Consider the following 20,949-nt stretch of genomic DNA (forward strand, 5'->3'; position numbering starts at 1 on the left):
TCCCGTCCAGCGCATTCACAAATATTTTTAACATTTCATAAGGAGGGGGGCTAGTTGCACCTCCCTGCATTGGCCACGCCCCCCATTACATGGGCCCGGCTCCGCTGTCGATGCCCCTGGGTATCAGGGTGCGTCTTTGAAAGGCCACCTGCGACCTTAATAATACTGGACTGCTGAAACAGATCCTATATTAAGACACACCCATTATTATGCATAAACACACCCACCTATTAATTTTGCATAGATCACAATTTCGTCCCTTCCCTACTTAATATTTGGTGCTCACATATAAAAAAGTTGGGTTTTTAACAAGACCGTATAAGGAAATATAGGAAGTAAGATGAAATGTATGTGTAATACAAGACTAAGATTTTGTAACCCACGGCAATAATTGGATTCCAAGCAAATATTTAAATTAAACAATAGACAATAATGAATCTCTCAAGAGAAAGTTGATTGTAGAAAAAGATAAGGGATTATTTGTACATTCTTAGGAACACTGTACTGTTAGTTGAATTGCACAAAAAGTATTATATTTATAATTGGGCGCTGCGGAACCCTTGTGGCGCCATATAAATAAAGGATAATAATAATAATAATAATAATAATAATAAATAATAATAATATTGCGTATGATGCAATTTAATGTAGGGTTACATTTAGGGTAATACTGCCATCTACTGTCTGATCTTTGTATTAATTCTTATTTTTAATCTAAACTTTTATTTATAATACAACACAAAGAATCCGCAGCATTGTGCAGGGTGAATATAGAAACATTTCAAGTTAAGAGTGTATCAGAGTAAACATAAGTACAATACTCAGTAGTAGACCACATCATAATGACTAAACATTCATTTCTTATCAAAACAAAGAAATACAAAAGAACGACATTAAGAGATTTCTTAAAGCTCTCTAGCAGCAGGTGAATAGCCTTGTTAGTCTCCTCTATGAATGTTTTATGATTCAACCTGAGGGCTGCTCGTTGAGGGACACATTTTACACAATAACGCAGGTGTAACATGCGCCAGAAGAAAAAAAAAAAAGGTGGGACCACATACTGACTGATTGAGGTGGCAGCATCAGCTTGGACAGGCATTGCAACATAGTTAAACAGCGTCCAAAATTAATTAGTAGTGACCATAGGCGGCTCCGCAGAATAGTCCAAAATTCAAATAGGGGAGCCGCACCAACTGCCAGGCCTTTTTCTTTAAGCCATACTTTTGGGCATATTTCATTAGGTGCAGGGAGAGTCTGTTCAATTAAATAGCCTTTTTCCCCATGCCTAAAATAGGGGATTTTCCACATAGACTGCGGAATCCTTGGGTTTTCCCTGTGCGTGAACCCCCAATTGTGCAGTTTTTCTTGCAGACGTTTCCTCACAGCTCCTGAAGCTTCGAGGTTCAGTCCACCATCAGGGTTTCACACGCAAGGTAAATCACACTAATTGAATCAGCCTGGCCCGGCAATTAGCTGCGCTACTGAATATGCGCCTTGGTGTCAGTTTGTCATTTTTTGTTTGCAGTCGTACTTCAGCATTGCAATATTGGGTATCCGGATGAAAGGGCGACCCAAATTAGGCCGACAGTCAATAGGCCAACCCCATATGGTCGATAGGTACAAAAGGGCAAGATGACAACATTTAAAAAAAAAAAAAATTCCATACTCTGCCATCCATGTGGGTCGACCCATGGAACAACTAAAGTGTGGTGAGCAAAGAGGTACACTTATTGGAGTGCTACAGTGTGGAAAAGGATTATATATATATATATATATATATATATATATATATATTATATATATATATATATATATATATATATATATATATATATATATATAATACACCCTTTAAAAAAAATAAAAAAATAAAATTGCAGTGCCAACCTTTTGTCTTTTGTACCTGTCGACCATAGACCCGATCTGCCTTTTACATGTCGACCATTTGACCCCGTCGACCAACCGACTGTTGACCTAATATGGGTTGACCCCCTGATCCATACCCATAGGTTCATGTTGTGTGAATAAAAAGTTAACAAAAAAGAAAAGAATTGTTCCAAACATTTAATAAATGTACAATTTAAAAGATACATAGACACTAACATACATTTGAAAGGCTAAACGTAAACAAAAGCTCAAAGAAAGATTATAAAAAATAAAAAAAAAAGACACTTTTGGGGACAGGATTCTGGTACAGATACAGCAGGTTTTTATATGCAAAAGCCACAAATGTGCGGAAAATAGCATCATGGGTCATGCACGCAGGAGTCAACAGCTGCACGACATATGAGGGGAAGAATGAGAAGATCATGCGCTAGTTTTTAAATGTAATGTTCTCAAAATTCTTTAGTCCCTGCCCCATAATCCTGTGAGAAGTACATTGCAAATATGACAAACCGTTGAGTTTTTAAATAAAGTTTTGTGGGTCTTTTTTTATTAAAAAACAACAACAACACCACCACACAAGAACAGCGACCATCTGAATTTGAAATTTAAACACTCACTTATGGTCTCCGATATTTCAGATATAATTCTAGAAAAATTTGTTGATTACATAGAAGATTACATAGGATTTAACAATTATATAAAAACTTCATAGTACACGTTACTGCTGGTTACATCCAATTTGTGTGCTGAACCAATATTCCATTTAGTGGGAACTAGTGTAAGGAGACACATTGGTGCAGCTGAAGTGGCGAGCCGACAGGGCCGTTGCTCAGAGTGCTTTATCCTGGGGCGGCACAAGAAGCAGGCCGACAGGTACGTCACTTGAAGCGCCGTAGCCTGGGGCGGCTCAAGGGGCAGGCTGACAGGGCCGTCACTTGGAGCGCCGTAGCCTGGGGCGGCTCAAGGGGCAGGCTGACAGGGCCGTCACTTGGAGCGCCGTAGCCTGGGAGGGCTAAGCCGCTGTAGAGTACTATGGAGTCCCGGTGCCCATGTAATCCACTCTGTTACCTCGTAGGCAGCTACCCGCTGCCAGATGCGCCCAACATACAGCAGTCCACATCGCCCACAGCAAGCAGCCGTCTTGTCTGGAGTGGGAACAGCTCTCTATGACAGCAGGCAAGGGAGTGGCACCGATGCATTGACAGACAGGGAGAGGGACAGAGACCCAGAGCATCAGATAGAGAACCGCCTGCTGGGGTCACATCAGTAGACTAGATCGGACAGAGGTCGGCAGACTGGGGACATGAGAGCCCCCAGCTCCTGATCTCACACCTTGGTGCGGTCACCTGCTCACAGTGAATTAACAAGCCATGCGCTCGTGAATACTGGTTTAGCATACAAAAAGGCAGATTTTAAAAGTACCTTTCTCTCTGGATTAGGATTTCTACAAATCAGAATGATTAAAATAGTAAAAACAAACCAGCAATAAGGGGGACATTTACTAAACAGTGATAAGAGCGGAGAAGTGAGCCAGTGGAGAAGTGACCATGGCAACCAATCAGCACTGAACTAACATCTATAATTTGCACACTATAAAATTATACAGAGCTGCTGATTGGTTGATGGGGCAACTTCTCCACTGGCTCACTTCTCCTCTCTTATCACTGCTTAGTAAATGTCCCCCTAAATTTCACCAACATTTACACATTATTTGTTCATTTTGTGGCACAGTCTTAAATATCACTACTTTAAAATGGTCAGTCTGTGATCTATTCTGTATACGACCGACGCTTCAGGTCACTGAAGTATTTGATGGACGATCAACGGAAAACATTCACTATTATGTCAGGACAGCTAGCAGGGGCTGTGTAGCAGAGATGGCTACCGGCGACGTGGGTGCAGGGTGGTGCGGAAGGTACTCTTGCCCCCAGACTGTATGTAGGTTATATTCAGTTCCTTAGGGGTAGCCTGCATGTAGACAAAGCTCCCCATTGCTTCCAATTCACCTTGGTAGAAACGTAGATATCCTTCCGGAACATCTTTCTCGTGCTTCCGGGAATCCTCCATAAAATTTCCCGCTCCACTCAGCACGTACCCAATGCCGTAATCATCCTGGAGGTACTAGAGCAAAAAAAAAAAAAAAGCAAAAAGGTGACCGCGAGAATGTGGTCTAGAAAAAGACGAGAGGTAAACTAAAAATTATATATTCTTTGTATATCTCATATACTTTATATATTCAAAACTCTGGCATATACTGGAGTATGGGCCTATTTCAGACCTGATCGCAGCAGCAAATTTGGTAATGGGCAAAACCATGTGCACTGCAGGGGGGGCATATATAACATGTGCAGAGAGAGTTAGATTTGGGAGGGGTGTGTTCAAACTGAAATCTAAATTGCAGTGTAAAAATAAAGCAGCCAGTATTTACCCTGCACAGAAACAATATAACCCACCCAAATCTAACTCTCTCTGCACGTTAGATCTGCCCACCCCCCTGCAGTGCACATGGTTTTGCCCATTAGCTGACAAATTTGCTGCTGCGATCAGGTCTGAATTAAGCTCTAGTAAAGGAAAGGCTCTGCCTCACCGCACCGCACCGCACGTCACTGGTAACTTCTATACAAGAGCTGGCTTGTGAACCACGCCCAAGTAGGCCTTTTATAGCCTTGATTGATAGCCGCAATGCAGTGGTGTGCTGGGCATGTATACTAGTGCAGGGAAAATGAGAATTGTGGTCCCTTGACAATGGAAGCTTAACTGTATTAATCAAAATATGAACAAAATCCCCTCTGGTTTTATTTGCTAAAGACACAGTTTTGCAGTATTATACTTGTTAGTGCCGATAGCAAAAGTCTGTTTTGTATACATATATGGAGTTAATACTGCCGCGCAGCTGGTACCGTGTACACCATGGGTCTTCAACCTGCGGTCCTCCAGCTGCTGTGGAACTAAACATCCCAGCATGCCCTACCACAATTTTGCTATTAAGACATGCTAAAACTGAGGCAAGGTATGCTGGGATGTGTAGTCCCACAGAAGCTGGTGGGCCACAGGTTGAAGATCCATGGTGTACACTATGGGTAAAACAAAGCGTGAGCATATTGCTTTTCTGATTTACTACAAGATGGGTATTCAATCATGCGCACCTCAAAAAGACAAAAGGGTGAAAGTATAAAGCTGACAATATGCAAAATAAGTAGTTTCTGTGTAACATGTGTTGCATCTGTGAAATGCCCTTAGACCAACTGGTTATGCAGAACAAAACACACTGGACAATGTGATTGGCTTTTACCCTCTCTAAGAACTGCTTTGGGCAGGATTGGGGGTGGGGGGGCAGTGATTGCTTCAGGGAACAGTTACATGGTACAGTGGGAGCTTAGACTCAACAATATGTAAAAAGAAAAAAAAAAAAACTCTCCTTAGGAGAGCAGTGTCACAGGATGAGAGGTGGTGGGGTGGCGAGTTTGAGCCACCCTCACCCCAATCATCCTAGCTCTGCAATGTGTTTAGTCATTAGGTAGGTAGAGGGTTGCAAGCAAATGTTACCTGCATGTTGTGGTCATGTCCACACAGATAGGCCGTCACTCCATACTTCTTTAGCAAGGGCTCCACGTACTCTCGGAGGCAGCTGGTGGGACCATGCTCCGCTATGGACCATACTGGGTAATGCCCGGCCACCAGCAGGTATTCCTCCTTGGCACTCTGCAGTTTCTCCGTCAGCCACTCCAGCTGCTTCTCTGCCAGCCTAATGTTGGTTGCCCCCATGGGTTGCTCCCCCAGCGAATCATCTGAATTCCCGCACAACATTATGGTGTCCAGGAGGAGCAGCCGCAGAGATACATTCGTAGTTGGAATCTTGAAGGACACGTCATAGTACAGATCCGGGTAGTTCCTGTGCGGAGGGACGGAAAGTCATCGAGTGCCAGCTCTTCTCCATTTATTATCTTACTGTGTATTACTAAACCAAAACAAAGGCATTCTGCAATAACCTGGTTCTTACATGTTCAAGTACAAAAAATGACCTCACCAGCGGGAAGAGACATTGGAGTAAGCCATCTCTGCAGTCACATTTCCTTTGTGGTCATGGTTCCCGGCAATAATGTACCAAGAGACATTGCGCAGGGAGGGTGCGTTGAACACAGACTCAAAGGTCGCCTGGGGAAGTGAAGAAATCACAGGTGATTAATTCATGAATTCTAGCGATTCCTACAGCTGGGTGACCTGGAAAATGTGTCAGTGAGCAATGATTACACCTGTGCACCCGCTGGGTGACCTGGGAAATGTGTCAGTAAGTGATGATTACACCTGTGCAACCACTGGGTGACCTGGAAAATGTATCAGTGAGCAAGGAGTACACCTGTGCACCTGCTGGGCGACCTGGAAAATATGTCAGTGAGCAACTAGTACACCTGTGCCCCTACTGAGTGACCTGGGAAATGTGAACTGGTTGGGTTTCTGAGGATACAGTTTGATAGCCACTGGCACACTTTGGGGTATATGCAATTGCGGTCGAATTGCCGCAAATGTCGAAAAACGGGCCATTTTCGACACAAAAAACGTGTCGAATTGGAATCAACAATGCAATACAGTACTTTTCGTCAAAAAAACGGCAGTTTCAAATTCGACATTTCTCAAATTCGACATTTCTGCACTGTTAAAAATGCGGCTTTTGCAAAAGTATATTCAATTGAAGATTGTCGATTCGACAACAGTGCTTTTCGACAGTAAATTCGTCAATTTCATTCCACCTCACTTTGCTGGCGGAATGCAATAAAAAAAAATTTAAAACATTTTTTTTTTTTTATTGCTAATAGCATATCTATTTATATTAGAAGGGATTATGTACTTGGTTTGTCTATTAGGAGACAACTATTATTTATAGATTTTTTAAAATAATATTTTTTTTTTTCACTGACTAAAATAGAGAGAGCATGGTATTTAGTGGGAATGGGTTAAAATCTGGAAAAAAAAAAATGCGTGGGGTCCCCCCTCCTAAGCATTACCAGCCTCTGGCTCTTTGAGCCGGTCCTGGTTGCAAAAATACGCGGGGAAAAATGACAGGGGATCCCCCGTATTTTAACAACCAGCACTGGGCTCTGCGCCTGGTCCTGGTGCAAAAAATACGGGGGACAAAGCGTAGGGGTCCCCCGTATTTTTTGTACCAGCACTGGGCTCCACTAGCTGGACAGATAATGCCACAGCCGGGGGACACTTTTATACCGCTCCCTGCGGCTGTGGCATTAAATACCCAACTAGTCACCCCTGGCCGGGGTACCCTGGAGGAGTGGGGGGCCAGGGGTGAAGCCCGAGGCTGTGTCGTCGTCCCCCCCCCCCCCCCCCCCCCCCCCATCCAAGGGCTGCGGATGGGGGGCTGATAGCCTTGTTGAAAATGGAAGAATATTGTTTTTTTTGCAGAAGAACTACAAGTCCCAGCAAGCCTCCCCCGCAAGCTGGTACTTGGAGAACCACAAGTTCCAGCAGCGGGGGGAAACGGGCCCGCTGGTACCTGTAGTTCTTCTGCAAAAAAAAATACCCAAATAAAAACAGGACACGCACACCTTGAAAGTAAAACTTTATTACATACATGCCGACACATACATACTTACCTATGTTGACACGCCAACTGCCACGTCTCCAATGTCGACGAATCCGGGGTACCTGTAAATAAAATTATACTCTCCTAAATCCAGTGACCGGCTCAAAGGCTGGTTATGCTTAGGAGGGGGGACCCCACGCATTTTTTCCCCGTGTTCTTTAACCATTTCTGCACCGTCGGAAAAGTCGAAACCAGGACGCACTTATCCGTCAATTCCTCCGTTTTTCGACAGCGGGACTGTCGAATCCGTTTTGTATTGAATATGTCGAATTCCGGCACCCCCCGGCCGGAATTCGACTGTCAAATGGTGTTGAATTTAAAAACGCAATTGCATATACCCCATAATGTTCCTAGCACCCACACTATGGCCTCTCCAGTGGCTCTGCTCCACATCAGTAAGAACGGCTGAAATGGTAGAGGGATAGAGGCTGCTTGCTGTGTAATTTCTATTCGACCCCTTCACTGGAATGACGCCAATACTCGTGAGGGTCGGTGATGTCACAGAGTCTCTCTGTGACCACTATTCATGAGGTGCAGCCTTGCCTGCCAGTGAGCATGTGGACTAAATGATTGGCATTGGCTGAGCACAGAACATGGATGCCTCCCCCAGGGCAGCCATCAGGGGGGGGGGGGGGGGGGGGGCTGTGGGGACTGGTGTTCCAGGCTCTTAGAGAAAGGGGGCCCCACGCCTGGCTCCTAAAATCACAATGTATGACATCACACAGAGGGGGAAGGGGGGGGGGGGGGGGGGAGGAGGCCCTGTCTATTTTACCAGTCCCCGACCCCACAATTTCTGATGGCAGACCTGGCCTTCCCTGTGTGTGGGTGACCGGTATATACTGTAAAAAGACACTTTTAGCTAAAGAACGTAATGAGCCAACTCATGTTTTGTTATTCAATATTTCCTATTACTTAATCCAGCCACGGACATTCATAATGGAACTTGAAGGTCCAGTAAAATGTTTTAAAGATACACAATGGGCCCCATTTGGACTGAAGATCATAACCCTAAGGGTGATCACATTTTAAACAACCCATGCTGTGATGCAGATAACAAGTTTTATGGCAAGAACTAACCGTTGTTAAAACTCTTACTGCGAGGTACACTGGGCTCCACAAGGATGGACAATAGGGTGTAGAGTAGGATCTTTATCCGAGGCACCAACAGGCTCAAAGCTTTGACTGTTCCCAGAATGCACAGCGCCGCCTCCTCTATAACCCCGCCTCCCTGCACAGAAGCTCAGTTTTTAGTTAACCAGCCCAATGCAGTAGCAGGAAAAGAGACAACGGTTAGTAGCCACATACACCACACACTCACGACAGGAGAAGTGTCAGCGGCTAATGCCATACCAACCCAAAGAAGCTAAGTGCGTCAGGGTGGGCACCTTGTGGAGCCCAGTGTACCTCGCAGAAAGAGTTAACACAACGGTAAGTTTTTACCATAAAACTCGTTTTCTGCTGCGGGGTACACTGGGCTCCACAAGGATGGACAATGGGGATGTCCTAAAGCAGTTCCTTATGAGAGGGGACGCACTGTAGCGGGCACAAGAACCCGGCGTCCAAAGGAAGCATCCTGGGAAGCGGCCGTATCGAAGGCATAAAATCTTATGAACGTGTTCATGGAGGACCACGTAACAGCCTTGCACAATTGGTCAAGGGTCGCACCACGTTGGGCCGCCCAAGAAGGTCCAACAGACCGAGTAGAATGGGCCGTAATGTGAGCAGGAGCTGACAGACCAGCCTTCACATAAGCATGTGCAATCACCATTCTAATCCACCTGGCCAGGGTCTGCTTGTGAGCAGGCCAGCCACGTTTGTGAAATCCAAACAAAGAGAATCAGATTTTCGAATAGAAGCAGTTCCCTTCACATAGATACGGAGAGCCCGTACCACATCCAAAGACCGCTCTTTGGAAGACAAGTCAGGAGAGACAAAGCCCGGAACCACAATCTCCTGATTAAGGTGGAACGAGGAAACCACCTTCGGTAAATAACCGGGACGAGTCCGAAGTACCGCCCTGTCACGGTGATAATCAGATATGGGGAACTACAGGAAAGGGCACCCAAATCCTACACTCTTCTAGCAGAGGCAATAGCCAGCAAGACCACCACCATAAGGGAAAGCCACTTAAGATCAGCTGAACCAAGGGGTTCAAACGGAGGCTCCTGCAACGCCTCCTAAACCACGACAAGTCCCAAGGAGCCACAGGCGGGACATAGGGAGGTTGTATACGCAACACACCCTGAGTGAAAGTATGAACATCAGGTAAAGTCGCAATTTTTCTCTGAAACCACACCGACAAGGCAGAAATATGAACCTTGAGGGAGGCCAGATGCAGGCCTAAATCCAGGCCCTGCTGCAGGAAAGCCAAAAGTTTGGCTGTACTAAACTTGGAAGCGTCATAATTGTTAGATGCGCACCAAACAAAGTAAGAATGCCAGACCCTATAGTAAATCCGAGCAAAAGCCGGTTTCCGGGCCCGCAGCATAGTTTGAATGACCGTCTCAGAAAACCCTTTAGCCCTTAAGACGGAAGCTTCAAGAGCCACGCCGTCAAAGACAGCCGGGCTAGGTCCTGGTAGACACAGGGGCCCTGAACGAGGAGGTCTGGGTGTTGTGGAAGTAAAATTGGACGCTCAGACGATATGCCTTGCAGGTCTGAGAACCAGTGCCGTCTGGGCCACGCTGGAGCTATGAGAAGCAGAATTCCTTTTTCTTGCTTGAACTTTCGAATTACCCTGGGCAGGAGCGACACCGGAGGGAACACGTACAGCAGCCGAAATCTCCATGGCACCGCCAGCGCATCCACGAATGCTGCTCGAGGATCCCTTGTCCTTGCTCCGAAGACCGGAACCTTGTGATTGTGTCGAAACGCCATCAGATCTACGTCTGGAAGACCCCACTTTTCCACTAGGAGTTGAAACACTTCTGGATGGAGGCCCCACTCGCTGGCATGCACGTCCCGACAACTGAGAAAGTCCGCTTCCCTATTCAGGACTCACGGAATGAAGATTGCCGATATGGCCGGTAGATGGCGTTCCGCCCAATGTAGAATCCGTGAGACTTCCTTCATTGCCAGACGGCTTCGAGTACCGCCTTGATGATTTATGTAAGCCACTGTGGTGGCGTTGTTCGACTGCACTTGAACAGGACGGTTGTGAATTAAATGCTGGGCTAGGTTCAATGCATTGAAGACCGCCCGCAATTCCAGAATGTTGATTGAGAGGAGGGACTCCTCCTTGGTCCACCGACCCTGAGGGAGTGTTGCTCCAGCACTACGCCCCAACCTCTTAGACTGGCATCTGTCGTCATCAACAGGACCCAGTTGGATATCCAGAAGGGACGGCCCCTGCTCAATTGTTGGTTCTGGAGCCACCAGAGCAGCGACAGACGGACCTCCGGAGTCAATGAGATCATTTGAGACCTGATCCGGTGAGGCAGGCCGTCCCACTTGGCTAGAATCAGCCTCTGGAGGGGGAGAGAATGGAATTGAGCATACTCCACCATGTCTTATGCTGATACCATGAGGCCCAGCACCTGCATCGTCGAATGTATCGACACTTGCGGACAAGAAAGGAAGCAACGAATCCTGTCCTGAAGCTTCAGGACTTTCTCCTGACACAAGAAAAACCTCTGGTTGTGAGTGTCCAATACCGCTCCCAGATGCACCATGCTCTGAGCAGGGATCAGGGAGGATTTCTTCCAGTTGATGAGCCACCCGTGGGCTTGTAGAAACCGGACCGTCATATCCGGATGACGTAGGAGAAGTTCTGGGGAATTTGCCAGGATTAACAAGTCGTCCAATTACGGCAGTATCCTGACCCCTTGACAGCGGAGTACCACCGTCATCACCGCCATTACTTTGGTGAAGACTCGCGGAGCCGTTGTTAAACCAAAAGGTAATCCCAAAACTGGTAATGGAGGTTGCCAATAGCAAACCTCAGGTATTGCCGATGTGACGCTGCTATAGGAATATGCAGGTAAGCATCCTATATGTCCAGGGAGACCATGTAGTCCCCAGGTTCCAAAGCCAGAACTATAGAGCGAAGGGTTTCCATACGGAACTTGGAAACTTTCACAAACTTGTTCAATGCCTTGAGGTTGAGAATGGGCCGGGAGGACCCATTTGGTTTCGGGACTAGAAACAGCGGAGAATAGTACCCCCGGCCCCTCTGCGCAAGAGGCACCTGTACTAAGACTCTTGTATCCAGGAGGGTCTGTACCACCGAATGTAGAGTGTTTGCCTTTGTCTGGTCCAACGGGATGTCTGTCTGGCAAAATCGATGAGGGGTCGGTTTTTGAAGGCTATGGCGTAACCTCGAGTGACAACTTCCCGTACCCAGGCATCTGAAGTAGTTTTCAACCATTCCTGGGTATACCCTAGAAGCCGGTCCCCCACCCTGGGAACCCCCAGGGGGGCCGCCCCGTCATGCGGCAGGCTTATCGGTCTTGGAAGCTGGCTGACGGGCCGCCCAGGCTCTTTTTGGCTTTGGCTTACCAGGTTTGGAAGTGCGGGCCTGCTTGTTGTACGCCTGACCTTTTGCTTTGCCTGAAGGACGAAAGGGGTGAAAGGAAGTACCTTTAGCCTTCGACACAGAAGGAGCGGTACTTGGCAGACAGGCAGTTTTGGCAGTAGCCAAGTCAGCCACTATCTTATTTAAGTCCTCCCCAAATAGAATATCTCCCTTGAAAGGGATTACCTCCAGGGTTTTTCTAGAGTCCAGATCCACAGACCAGGATCTCAGCCACAATATCCTGCGAGCCAGGACTGACGTAGTAGAGGCCTTGGCTGCTAGGATACCGGCATCAGAAGCCGCCTCTTTAATATAGCGAGAAGCTGTGACAATATATGACAAGCATTGTCTAGCATGGTCAGAAGAGATTTCAGCTTCTAACTCCAAGGCCCATGCTTCAATAGCCTCTGCAGCCCATGTTGCTGCAATAGTGGGCCTTTGTGCAGCACCCATGAGGGTGTAAATCGCTTTAAGACAACTCTCCACACGTTTATCCATAGGCTCATTTAGAGACGTGACGGTAGTGACAGGTAGAGCTGAGGAAACCACCATCCTAGCCACATGTGAGTCCACTGGAGGAGGCGTTTCCCAATTCTTAGACAGCTCTGGTGCGAGGGGATAGCGAACCAGCATCTTCTTTTGAGGCACAAACTTCGTACCCGGGTTTTCCCAGGGTTCCTGACGTATATCCACTAGGTGATCAGAATGAGGTAAAACTTGTTGTTTTTTTTTTTAAATATATTTTTTATTGAAGCAATGTATAATTCAGCAAACAAAATACAAGTGTCGTTAAGGAAGCTGTACATATCAGTCACCCATCACAGTAAACTGTAACCATTGACACCATCCAGTTGACTTTTGCTTGTGGAGTTCGAAGCCAGAGATAAATAAATATAAACATTACAGATATGGTACATAATCTCCATAGTACGATGGTGTGTCCACATAATAGTACAGTAAAACAGTTATTCCTTTAAGGCGATTGAATTACCCAATACATACAACAATCCAAAAGAGAGAAGAAAAAAAAATCAACAAAAAGAACGTCCGCACCAGTCTCCCCACTCCCCAGGGCAGAACAAAGAGGGCACTACAGGGTAATGGGAGGGCACTACAGGGTAATGGGAGCCCCCCCCCCCCCCCCACTACCCTGGTCATATACCACAAATCATTTGTTAAAGATTCATGGAGTTGCGATTTCAGAGGGGCAGACAATGTGGCCACATAACGTTCCCAAACGTCAAAAAACTTTTCTGCTTTGTTGTCCTTTTCTAATGTCATCCCCACCCATTCCATCCTAAACAGGTAAAACAACTTTGTTTTGAATAAAGTCAGTGACGGGGGTTCAGGGTGAATCCAAACCTGCAGAATGGATTTCAAAGCTGGCGCGCTAACAGCTAACAACAACTTCTTACTGCCCTTGGACAGTCGTTGGTTGTCTGGGAAGATACCAAAAAGCGCCCATTCTGGCGTTAATTGTAAATAGTTTACTAAGTGGTCCACTACATATCTACGAATTTGCACCCAAAACCCCTTAATCAATGGGCAAAGCCATAGGCAGTGGTAAAGATCGGCTTGGGTCCCACCACATTTCCAACAATCATGAGAGGAAGAAAAACCAATCAGGAATCGTCTATGGTGGGCAAGATATGTCCTGTGTAGAATGTTAAGAAACATTTCCTTGTATCTTGCTGACGGAAGGGTCGTGCATGCCATTGTGTGTGCCTTCAAGATCTTGTCTAAGGCTATGTGAGGGGAATGTGCAGAGTCGGCCCTAACCAATATGATGCCCTAGGCAAGATTTTGGCTGGTGCCCCCTAGCACCACCGCTGGTTCTGCCTCTGACCTTGCACCTCTTTCCCAGCACCATCACCCCTCACCCATAGCAGTCCTTGTACTCCCTATATTTTAAATAGGAACAGTTCGCACATTTGACGCACAGCCCAAAAAGGGGCATCTTGTTGCTGGGAAGGGACATGGCCACACAATAGTAACCCCAATTCCAATTACGCCACACAGTACTGCAACTTTATTCACATTTTATCTTGCGATAGTGTCCATAATTCATATTACATCCCACAGTAGTATCACTTTACCTTATAAACGTTACTCCTCACAGTAGAGCCCCTTATTCACATTACATCACACTGAATTGCTCCTTATTCACATTACACCACACCTTATTGCTCTTTATTCACATTAGACGACACAGTAGTGCCCTTTCTATTTGCAACGCCACATAGTAGAGCACCTTATACACCTAATGCCACACATTAGTAATGCATTTATACACAATTCCACACAGTAATGCCCCTTACACATGAGACACATTAATGTCCTTATAAACATAATGCACCTTACACATTATGACAACCTTTATTAATGCCCTTTTACACATAATGACACACATAGTGCCCCCTACACATTTGCTGCACATTATTAGTGCCCCTATACACATAATGACACACATACAGTAGTACCCTGTTACACATATGCCGCACATTATTAATGCCCTTATACACATAATGACACACATAGTGGCCCTTTACACATATATTGCACATTATTAATGCATTTTTACATGACACACATAATGCTCCTTACACATATTCTGAACACTACTGCACAACCAACCCACTCCCATGCACACAGCACTCACACTTCCACTAACACTGTGACCTCTGCCTCTGCTTGGATACAGATGTGTCCTCACAAATCTTGCATCAATGCTAACGTCGGGCACTTTTTTTTAATGAAAATGCATCTTATTTGCATTGCTATGTGGCTAGGATGCACAAGCAGCTTCTGCTGATTAAACCGATATGCAGCATGCCAATATACTGTGTGAGACTGTGGCTGTATCTGCATATGAAATGATACATACAGAATATAGGCATGTTGCATATCATTTTAATCAGCAGAAGCTGATGATGCCCCTAGGCATATCAAATGCCCTAGGCAATTGCCTAGTTTGCCTATGCCTATGGCCGGCTCTGGGAATGTGTTTTCCAGGCCGCTAAGCCTTCTGACCGCATTGAATAATCCACAACCAATCTGAGGTGTGTATAGGCAATCGATATGGCCTTCTTAGTCATAGGAGCCTGTTGGAGCAGGGCATCCACTGGGTTGTGCCAGTCTACTGGGGAGAGATGTCTGATCATGTCCCCGACAGTGTTGAGCTAGTAAGAAAGCAATTGGGTACGGCTCTACCACTGGAAACCTAGCAGCTGCCTCCTGGAACGTCAAGGGCCTCCCCCCCCCCCCCGGGTAACAACCAGACTCCCAATATTAAGAATCCCTCCCGCTCTCCAAATATGATACGAGAAATATGCATTTCCGCTCTGAAAGTCAGGGTTATCTATGAATGGAAGGAAAAGGGATTTGTGCGCATTCACGTTATGTTGACGTCTCAAACCCATCCATAATTTTCTGACATACCATAGAAGGGGATTCTCTTTCACTTGGGCTGAGACTTCTCGGTCATGCGTATGTAGGAAGCTGACCAAGTCCAGGCCCTGCAAAGAATTCCCTTTCCAAATATTTGTTAGTATAATTTTCCTGGTTATGCAACCAATCGCCGTGGCTTTTTCCCTTGCCATATAAACTTTCTAAACAAGAAATTTAAATATTGAACATCCTTAGACGAAATCATGCATGGAAGGGTTTGAATAGTATACATACGGCGAGGGAAGGAAACCATTTTGACTAGATTGACTCTCCCCAGGTACGACAGCTGCAAAGACCTCCATCCCTCTAGCTCAGCAGCAATCTTTCGTATAATAGGGGTAAAGTTCAGACTGTATAACAGTCCCGGAACTCGAGGAATACTAACGCTCAGATAGGATATGGAATCAGACGTCCACTTTAAAGGTAAGTTACCCATTCCCGCTCTTGCAAAATTCTCGGAGCCCTATCTGAGTGCCACCGATTTCGACCAGTTAATACAATAACCTGAAACGTTCCCGTATGCTTGCAAAAGTTCAAAAATATGAGGCAATGAATCCGACGGGTTACCTATGTACAACAAGACATAGTCAGCAAATGCAGTCAGTTTAATCTCCCTACGCCTTATCTTGATTCCTTTGAATTGGACATCATTTTGCAAGATGCGCAGTAATGGGTCTATCGCCAGGTTAAATAAAAGTGGGGACAGTGGGCAACCTTGACGCGTGCCTCTGTTCATAACAATCAGGTCACTACATGCGCCGTTTATCAAAATGGTAGTGGAGGAGGAAGTATACAGGTACTGTATTGTTTTAATAAAGTCTGGATGGAAATTCCTACGGCGTAGCACTGAAAACAAATGGGGCCATAGCACTGTGTCAAAGGCCTTTGTCGTGTCAAGACTCAGCAAAATATTTTTGGACAGGTGCGAGTGTGCAGAGATAACGCTAGCCGCCACTGCCGCTCGTACCCCTAACAAATCCTAGTTGGTGAGGGGTCAAGGAGTGAGGCAAAATCGTTTGTAATCTATCTGAAAGTATTTTGGCAAACAATTTAATGTCTGTGTTTAGTAAAGTAATAGGCCTGTAGGAGTTCACTGATTGGGGATCTTGAGTAGGTTTAGGGATCAAAATAGTATGGGCAGTGTTAAAATGGTGAAACGGTGTGTGATGTCGCATAATATCGTTGAATAATTCAAGTAGCGTGGGGGCAATATGTGGATGAAGAATTTTATAGAATTCGTTGGACAGGCCGTCTGGCCCAGGAAACTTGTGCAGATGAAGATTCAATATTGCTGCATCTACCTCTAAAGTTGTGATAGGCGCAATCAGTGCCTCAGCCTGAGTTTGAGACAACCGAGGCAAATCCGCTCGTCTCAGCAACCAGTCGTGCGCATCACTATCAAAAGGAAGACTGGAATACAGGCTAGTAAAGTGCGATTCAAAATGATCTACAATTGCCCTCGTGCTTGTGAGCAATTGGCCAGACTGTCTGTCTCTAATAGCTGTTATGTAACGGGTAGGGCGCCGTTGTTTGGACATAGTAGCCAAAAGACGACCCGTCTTGTTTCCCCACTGGTAATACTTGTATCGGGAAAATACTATATCTTTCTTGGCCTGGGACAATAAAAAGTTGTTCAGTAAATGCTTAGCTTGAGTATATTTATGTAGGGAGTCCTCCGTTGGCATAAGGAGGTGGTCCTGGAGGGCTTCAGACATGGATATATGTACAGAACGGTAAGTAGCAGTGGACTTCCTTTTATGTCTAACTACATACTCAGTTATTTGGCCTCTGAGGACCGCTTTAGCCGCGCCCCAGAAAATACGTGGCCTGTCCCAGTAATCTATGTTGTCATCTAAATAATTCAACCAGTTACTGGTAAGAAATTTCCGAAAGTCATCTGACTTGTATAAATAACTAGGGAACCGCCAGAATCTAGTGCCGTTAGAGTTTACAGTCCTCTCTAAAGTTAAGGTAACGGGAGCATGGTCTGATATTAAGATATTGTGTATATCAGTGTTTTTCACGCACGTCACTAAGGAGTCTGCTACCAGCAAGGCGTCTATTCTGGACCATGAGTGGTGCACATTAGAGTAAAACGTATACGACTTGTCTGTGGGGTTCAGCAGCCGCCATATATCTGTGAGCTGGAGGGTGGTCCTCATCAACAGCAGCTGCTTCCACAATGGGGAAGTCAAATTTCTTGGGGGAGGCAATTTATCCAGAGTAGGGTCATTTACCGAGTTAATATCCCCACCTATTACCAACGCAAAATTGTCCCTCTGCCCGAGTAGGCCTGTCAGTTCCTGTATAAAATCTACAGTCCCCACATTAGGCGCATACACGTTCACCAAGGTATACTTAGTACCCCAAATTTCTATATCCAATATTAAATATCTACCATCACTATCACAAATTGAATTTAAGATGGTGTAATTCAGGTCTTTGTGGAATAGGATGGCAACCCCCCTCGCTTTTCTGCGAAAATCAGCCGAAATACAGCCGTCTATCCATGGAGCTCTAAGAGAGGAATCCGCACCCTCCGTCCAGTGCGTCTCCTGCAAAAACACCACGTGGGGGCGGAATCTCTTTAAATGTGTTACCACCCGCTTCCGCTTAACAGGGGAGTTAGTCTCCTGGAACGTCGGGGGACTTATCTTAAAACCAGAACCAGTGTGAGCCATAGGGTGAGAGTGCGGATCTAGAGTTGAATTAGCCAATACCTAAACGAGGGTGCATGATTAAGTCAGATACCAAAATGTCAGTTATCCACTCCCTGTCCCAGCAAGCAGGGAGCTGCGGATAGATAGTACAAAGCGCATGGGGGCAACCCATGCACCGGGGGGAAGAGACCAGGTGCAGACTGAACAAAAAACATAACATTGCCTCAAACATTTTCTAACTGTTTTACACTAACCGGACAAGCGTCCTCAGTAAGAGTGACACTTGTGTTGAACCTAAGAACATAAAGTAAATGTGAGAACAAATCGACCAAGTAGCTCTAATAAGTACGTATAACCATTTTATACTAAGTCTAATAATAAAGGTAAATTACTTGTGCAGATTAGAGATTTTATCTCCTAGGGTCAAGCATCCTAGTAACGCAAGATTTGGCTTCACTTGGGTCTGAAAAGAAAACTGCACGTCCGTTATCCTGAATACGCAGCTTAGCCGGGTACATTAATGCAAACCTTTTGTTGTTATCATGGAGTAACCTGCATACATTAGAAAACTCCCGACGTTTCTGCGCCACCGAAGCAGAGAAATCCTGAAAAATGAGGACATTCTTGTCCCTCACTCTCAGTTGGGAAACATTTCGATATGAACGGAGAACTTGTTCCTTCATACGAAAATCAATAAATTTAGCGATAACCGGTCTCGGTCTCAAATATACATCCAAAGGTAAAACTTGTTTAATCACCTTCTGACGCTTGAACCTATCTGGTTTCTTAGGAGGGACGGATGGCTTGGGATCATCCGTAATCTGTAGAATTAACTTAATAGCCTCCAAAAGATCAGGAACATCCACATGTGAACTACTCTCCCCATCAGCAGTATCCGAGTCAGAACCTGTGGGGTCAGTGTAAGTGCCGTCTTCATCAGACGAGGTGTCAGTGACAGCAGTGGATTGTGAGGAGACAAGCGCTCGCTTAGAGGTCCCCTTGGACTTAGGCGAGCGATGGTCAGACTTTTTTGCAGTCAGCAACTGGTTCAATTTCTTCAATTGAGCAGATAAATCGTCCGCACACGGCGGGTTAGCTGCAGGGACCACATACGGTTGTACCGGCATTGGGGGTCCCATAGGGGGTGTTAGTTTATGAACTAGCATATGCAGAAGCGTGGAAAAAGCGGCCCACAGTGGGTCATTACGTACCTCCGTTGCCACAGTCCCACTGGGGGGCAAGGAGCCCCCAGAACCAGAGCCCACAGCCGCTATATTCCCCTCATAGGAATCTGTGGCTTCAGCAACACCGGCAGTGTGTTCAGCCACAGAACAGTTACCCTCAGAAGCAGACATGATATAACTTGCAGTATGAGGTAACACAGCACAATTATCAGCAGCACAATACCTCTTACTCAAACCCCTGCGCAGTGTAGTCAGCACTAGCAGAGATAAAGGAGAGATATGGTGACAAAATCACAGAGAAAAATACATATTAAAGTATATCTTTGTGAAAATCCTATATCAATATAAAACCTGACGCACCTAACCCCCTCAGGTTATAGAATATAGGGATAGCAAGTTGAGTGAAGGACACGAAATGGACACCACTCAGCTATCTAATGCACACACAGATAGTCACAGTTTGTACAATGCAGAGGTTATTACCAACAATAATACTGCACTGGACTAGTTTACACAGCTATATAACAATAGATATAACACTACACAGTAAGAACTGGATGTATATCACAGGGCAATTGTACTAGAAAACCCTGACTAAATGCACTCTTTCTTAACTAGCACTGTCTAAAAAGGCAGGTAGAATACTTAAGTGTCATGTAAAGTCACAGCACTGACAACCAGGCGGCTTTACACAGGAGGATTTGCCCAAGGAGTCCCAGGAACAGTGAAGCTGAGAGATAATGGCGCCCAGACACTGACAGGGAGTGAGGGAGAGACAGATATGCAGCTCCAGGGCGGGAACATTTGCGGGAAATGGCGCCCTGGGGCTGGGGGAGGGGCTTCAGGTCTAAGCCTTATCCCCCTGCTGGCAAAACCACCGGGTACTGTGGGCTACTGAAAATGGTTTAGAGAGAAAACCTGACCTGCACCCATGTCCTGGTGATCTAGTGGGATCGCCTGTACTGCCACAGTGTCCACCGCCAGCGCGCGCGGCCCGCCTCCCACTGACCGCGCCGGATCGCGATAGAGACCGGGTCCCGCAAGCGGGACCCACTCACCACCTCCAAAAGCGCGGCCACGCGATCCCGGAGAGCCCCCGTCGTGTGTGCCTGACGTGAAGAAAACCGGAGCCTCCTGCTGTAGTTACCCGGCAACCAGGGCTCGGGAGTGTACAGCGCCGCTGGGGAGAGCTGGAGCTGCAGCAGTGAATGTCTTCTGACATTTACCATCGCTGCTGCCCTTGAAGTCTTCACTTTTTTCTTCAAAAAAAGCTCTTCGTAGGGCTGCCTGGAGCAGCCCCTCTGTTATGTGCCTGCTTACTGCAGCACCAACTACAAAACTGAGCTCCTGTGCAGGGAGACGGTGTTATAGAGGAGGCGGCGCTATGCATTCTGGGAACAGTCAAAGCTTTGAGCCTGTTGGTGCCTCGGATCAAGATCCTACTCTACACCCCATTGTCCATCCTTGTGGAGCCCAGTGTACCCCGCAGCAGAAAAATGTTTTCCCATGTCTTCATTTGCATATAGCGCACACGTAAATCTGTCCTCAAATTCTTAATCCCCCTGCAGGGCTCAACATAGTTATACCAAGGTATGAATCAGCTCCACCGTCTACATAGATGACCACCCAACTCTACATCAGGCCCAATAAGGGATGGAGGGA

The 20,949-nt window shown here is 46.1% G+C and overlaps 1 protein-coding gene across 2 annotated transcripts in view; it reads right to left on the minus strand.

The window, feature by feature from the left end:
• Nucleotides 1–2,049: 2,049 nt before the first annotated feature.
• ACP5 (acid phosphatase 5, tartrate resistant) overlaps nt 2,050–20,949 on the minus strand; it is a 161,325-nt gene continuing 142,425 nt past the window's right edge. For both annotated transcript variants that reach the window (XM_063931244.1, XM_063931243.1), the window contains exons 3-5: nt 5,915–6,042; nt 5,434–5,779; nt 2,050–4,008 (exon numbers count right to left, since the gene is read on the minus strand). In XM_063931244.1, the coding sequence (XP_063787314.1) occupies nt 3,769–4,008; nt 5,434–5,779; nt 5,915–6,042 (714 nt within the window). In that variant the 3' untranslated portion in view covers nt 2,050–3,768. The remainder of the gene's footprint in view (nt 4,009–5,433; nt 5,780–5,914; nt 6,043–20,949) is intronic.

Source organism: Pseudophryne corroboree, chromosome 6 (assembly GCF_028390025.1).
Source record: "Pseudophryne corroboree isolate aPseCor3 chromosome 6, aPseCor3.hap2, whole genome shotgun sequence".
Classification (NCBI taxonomy): domain Eukaryota; kingdom Metazoa; phylum Chordata; class Amphibia; order Anura; family Myobatrachidae; genus Pseudophryne; species Pseudophryne corroboree.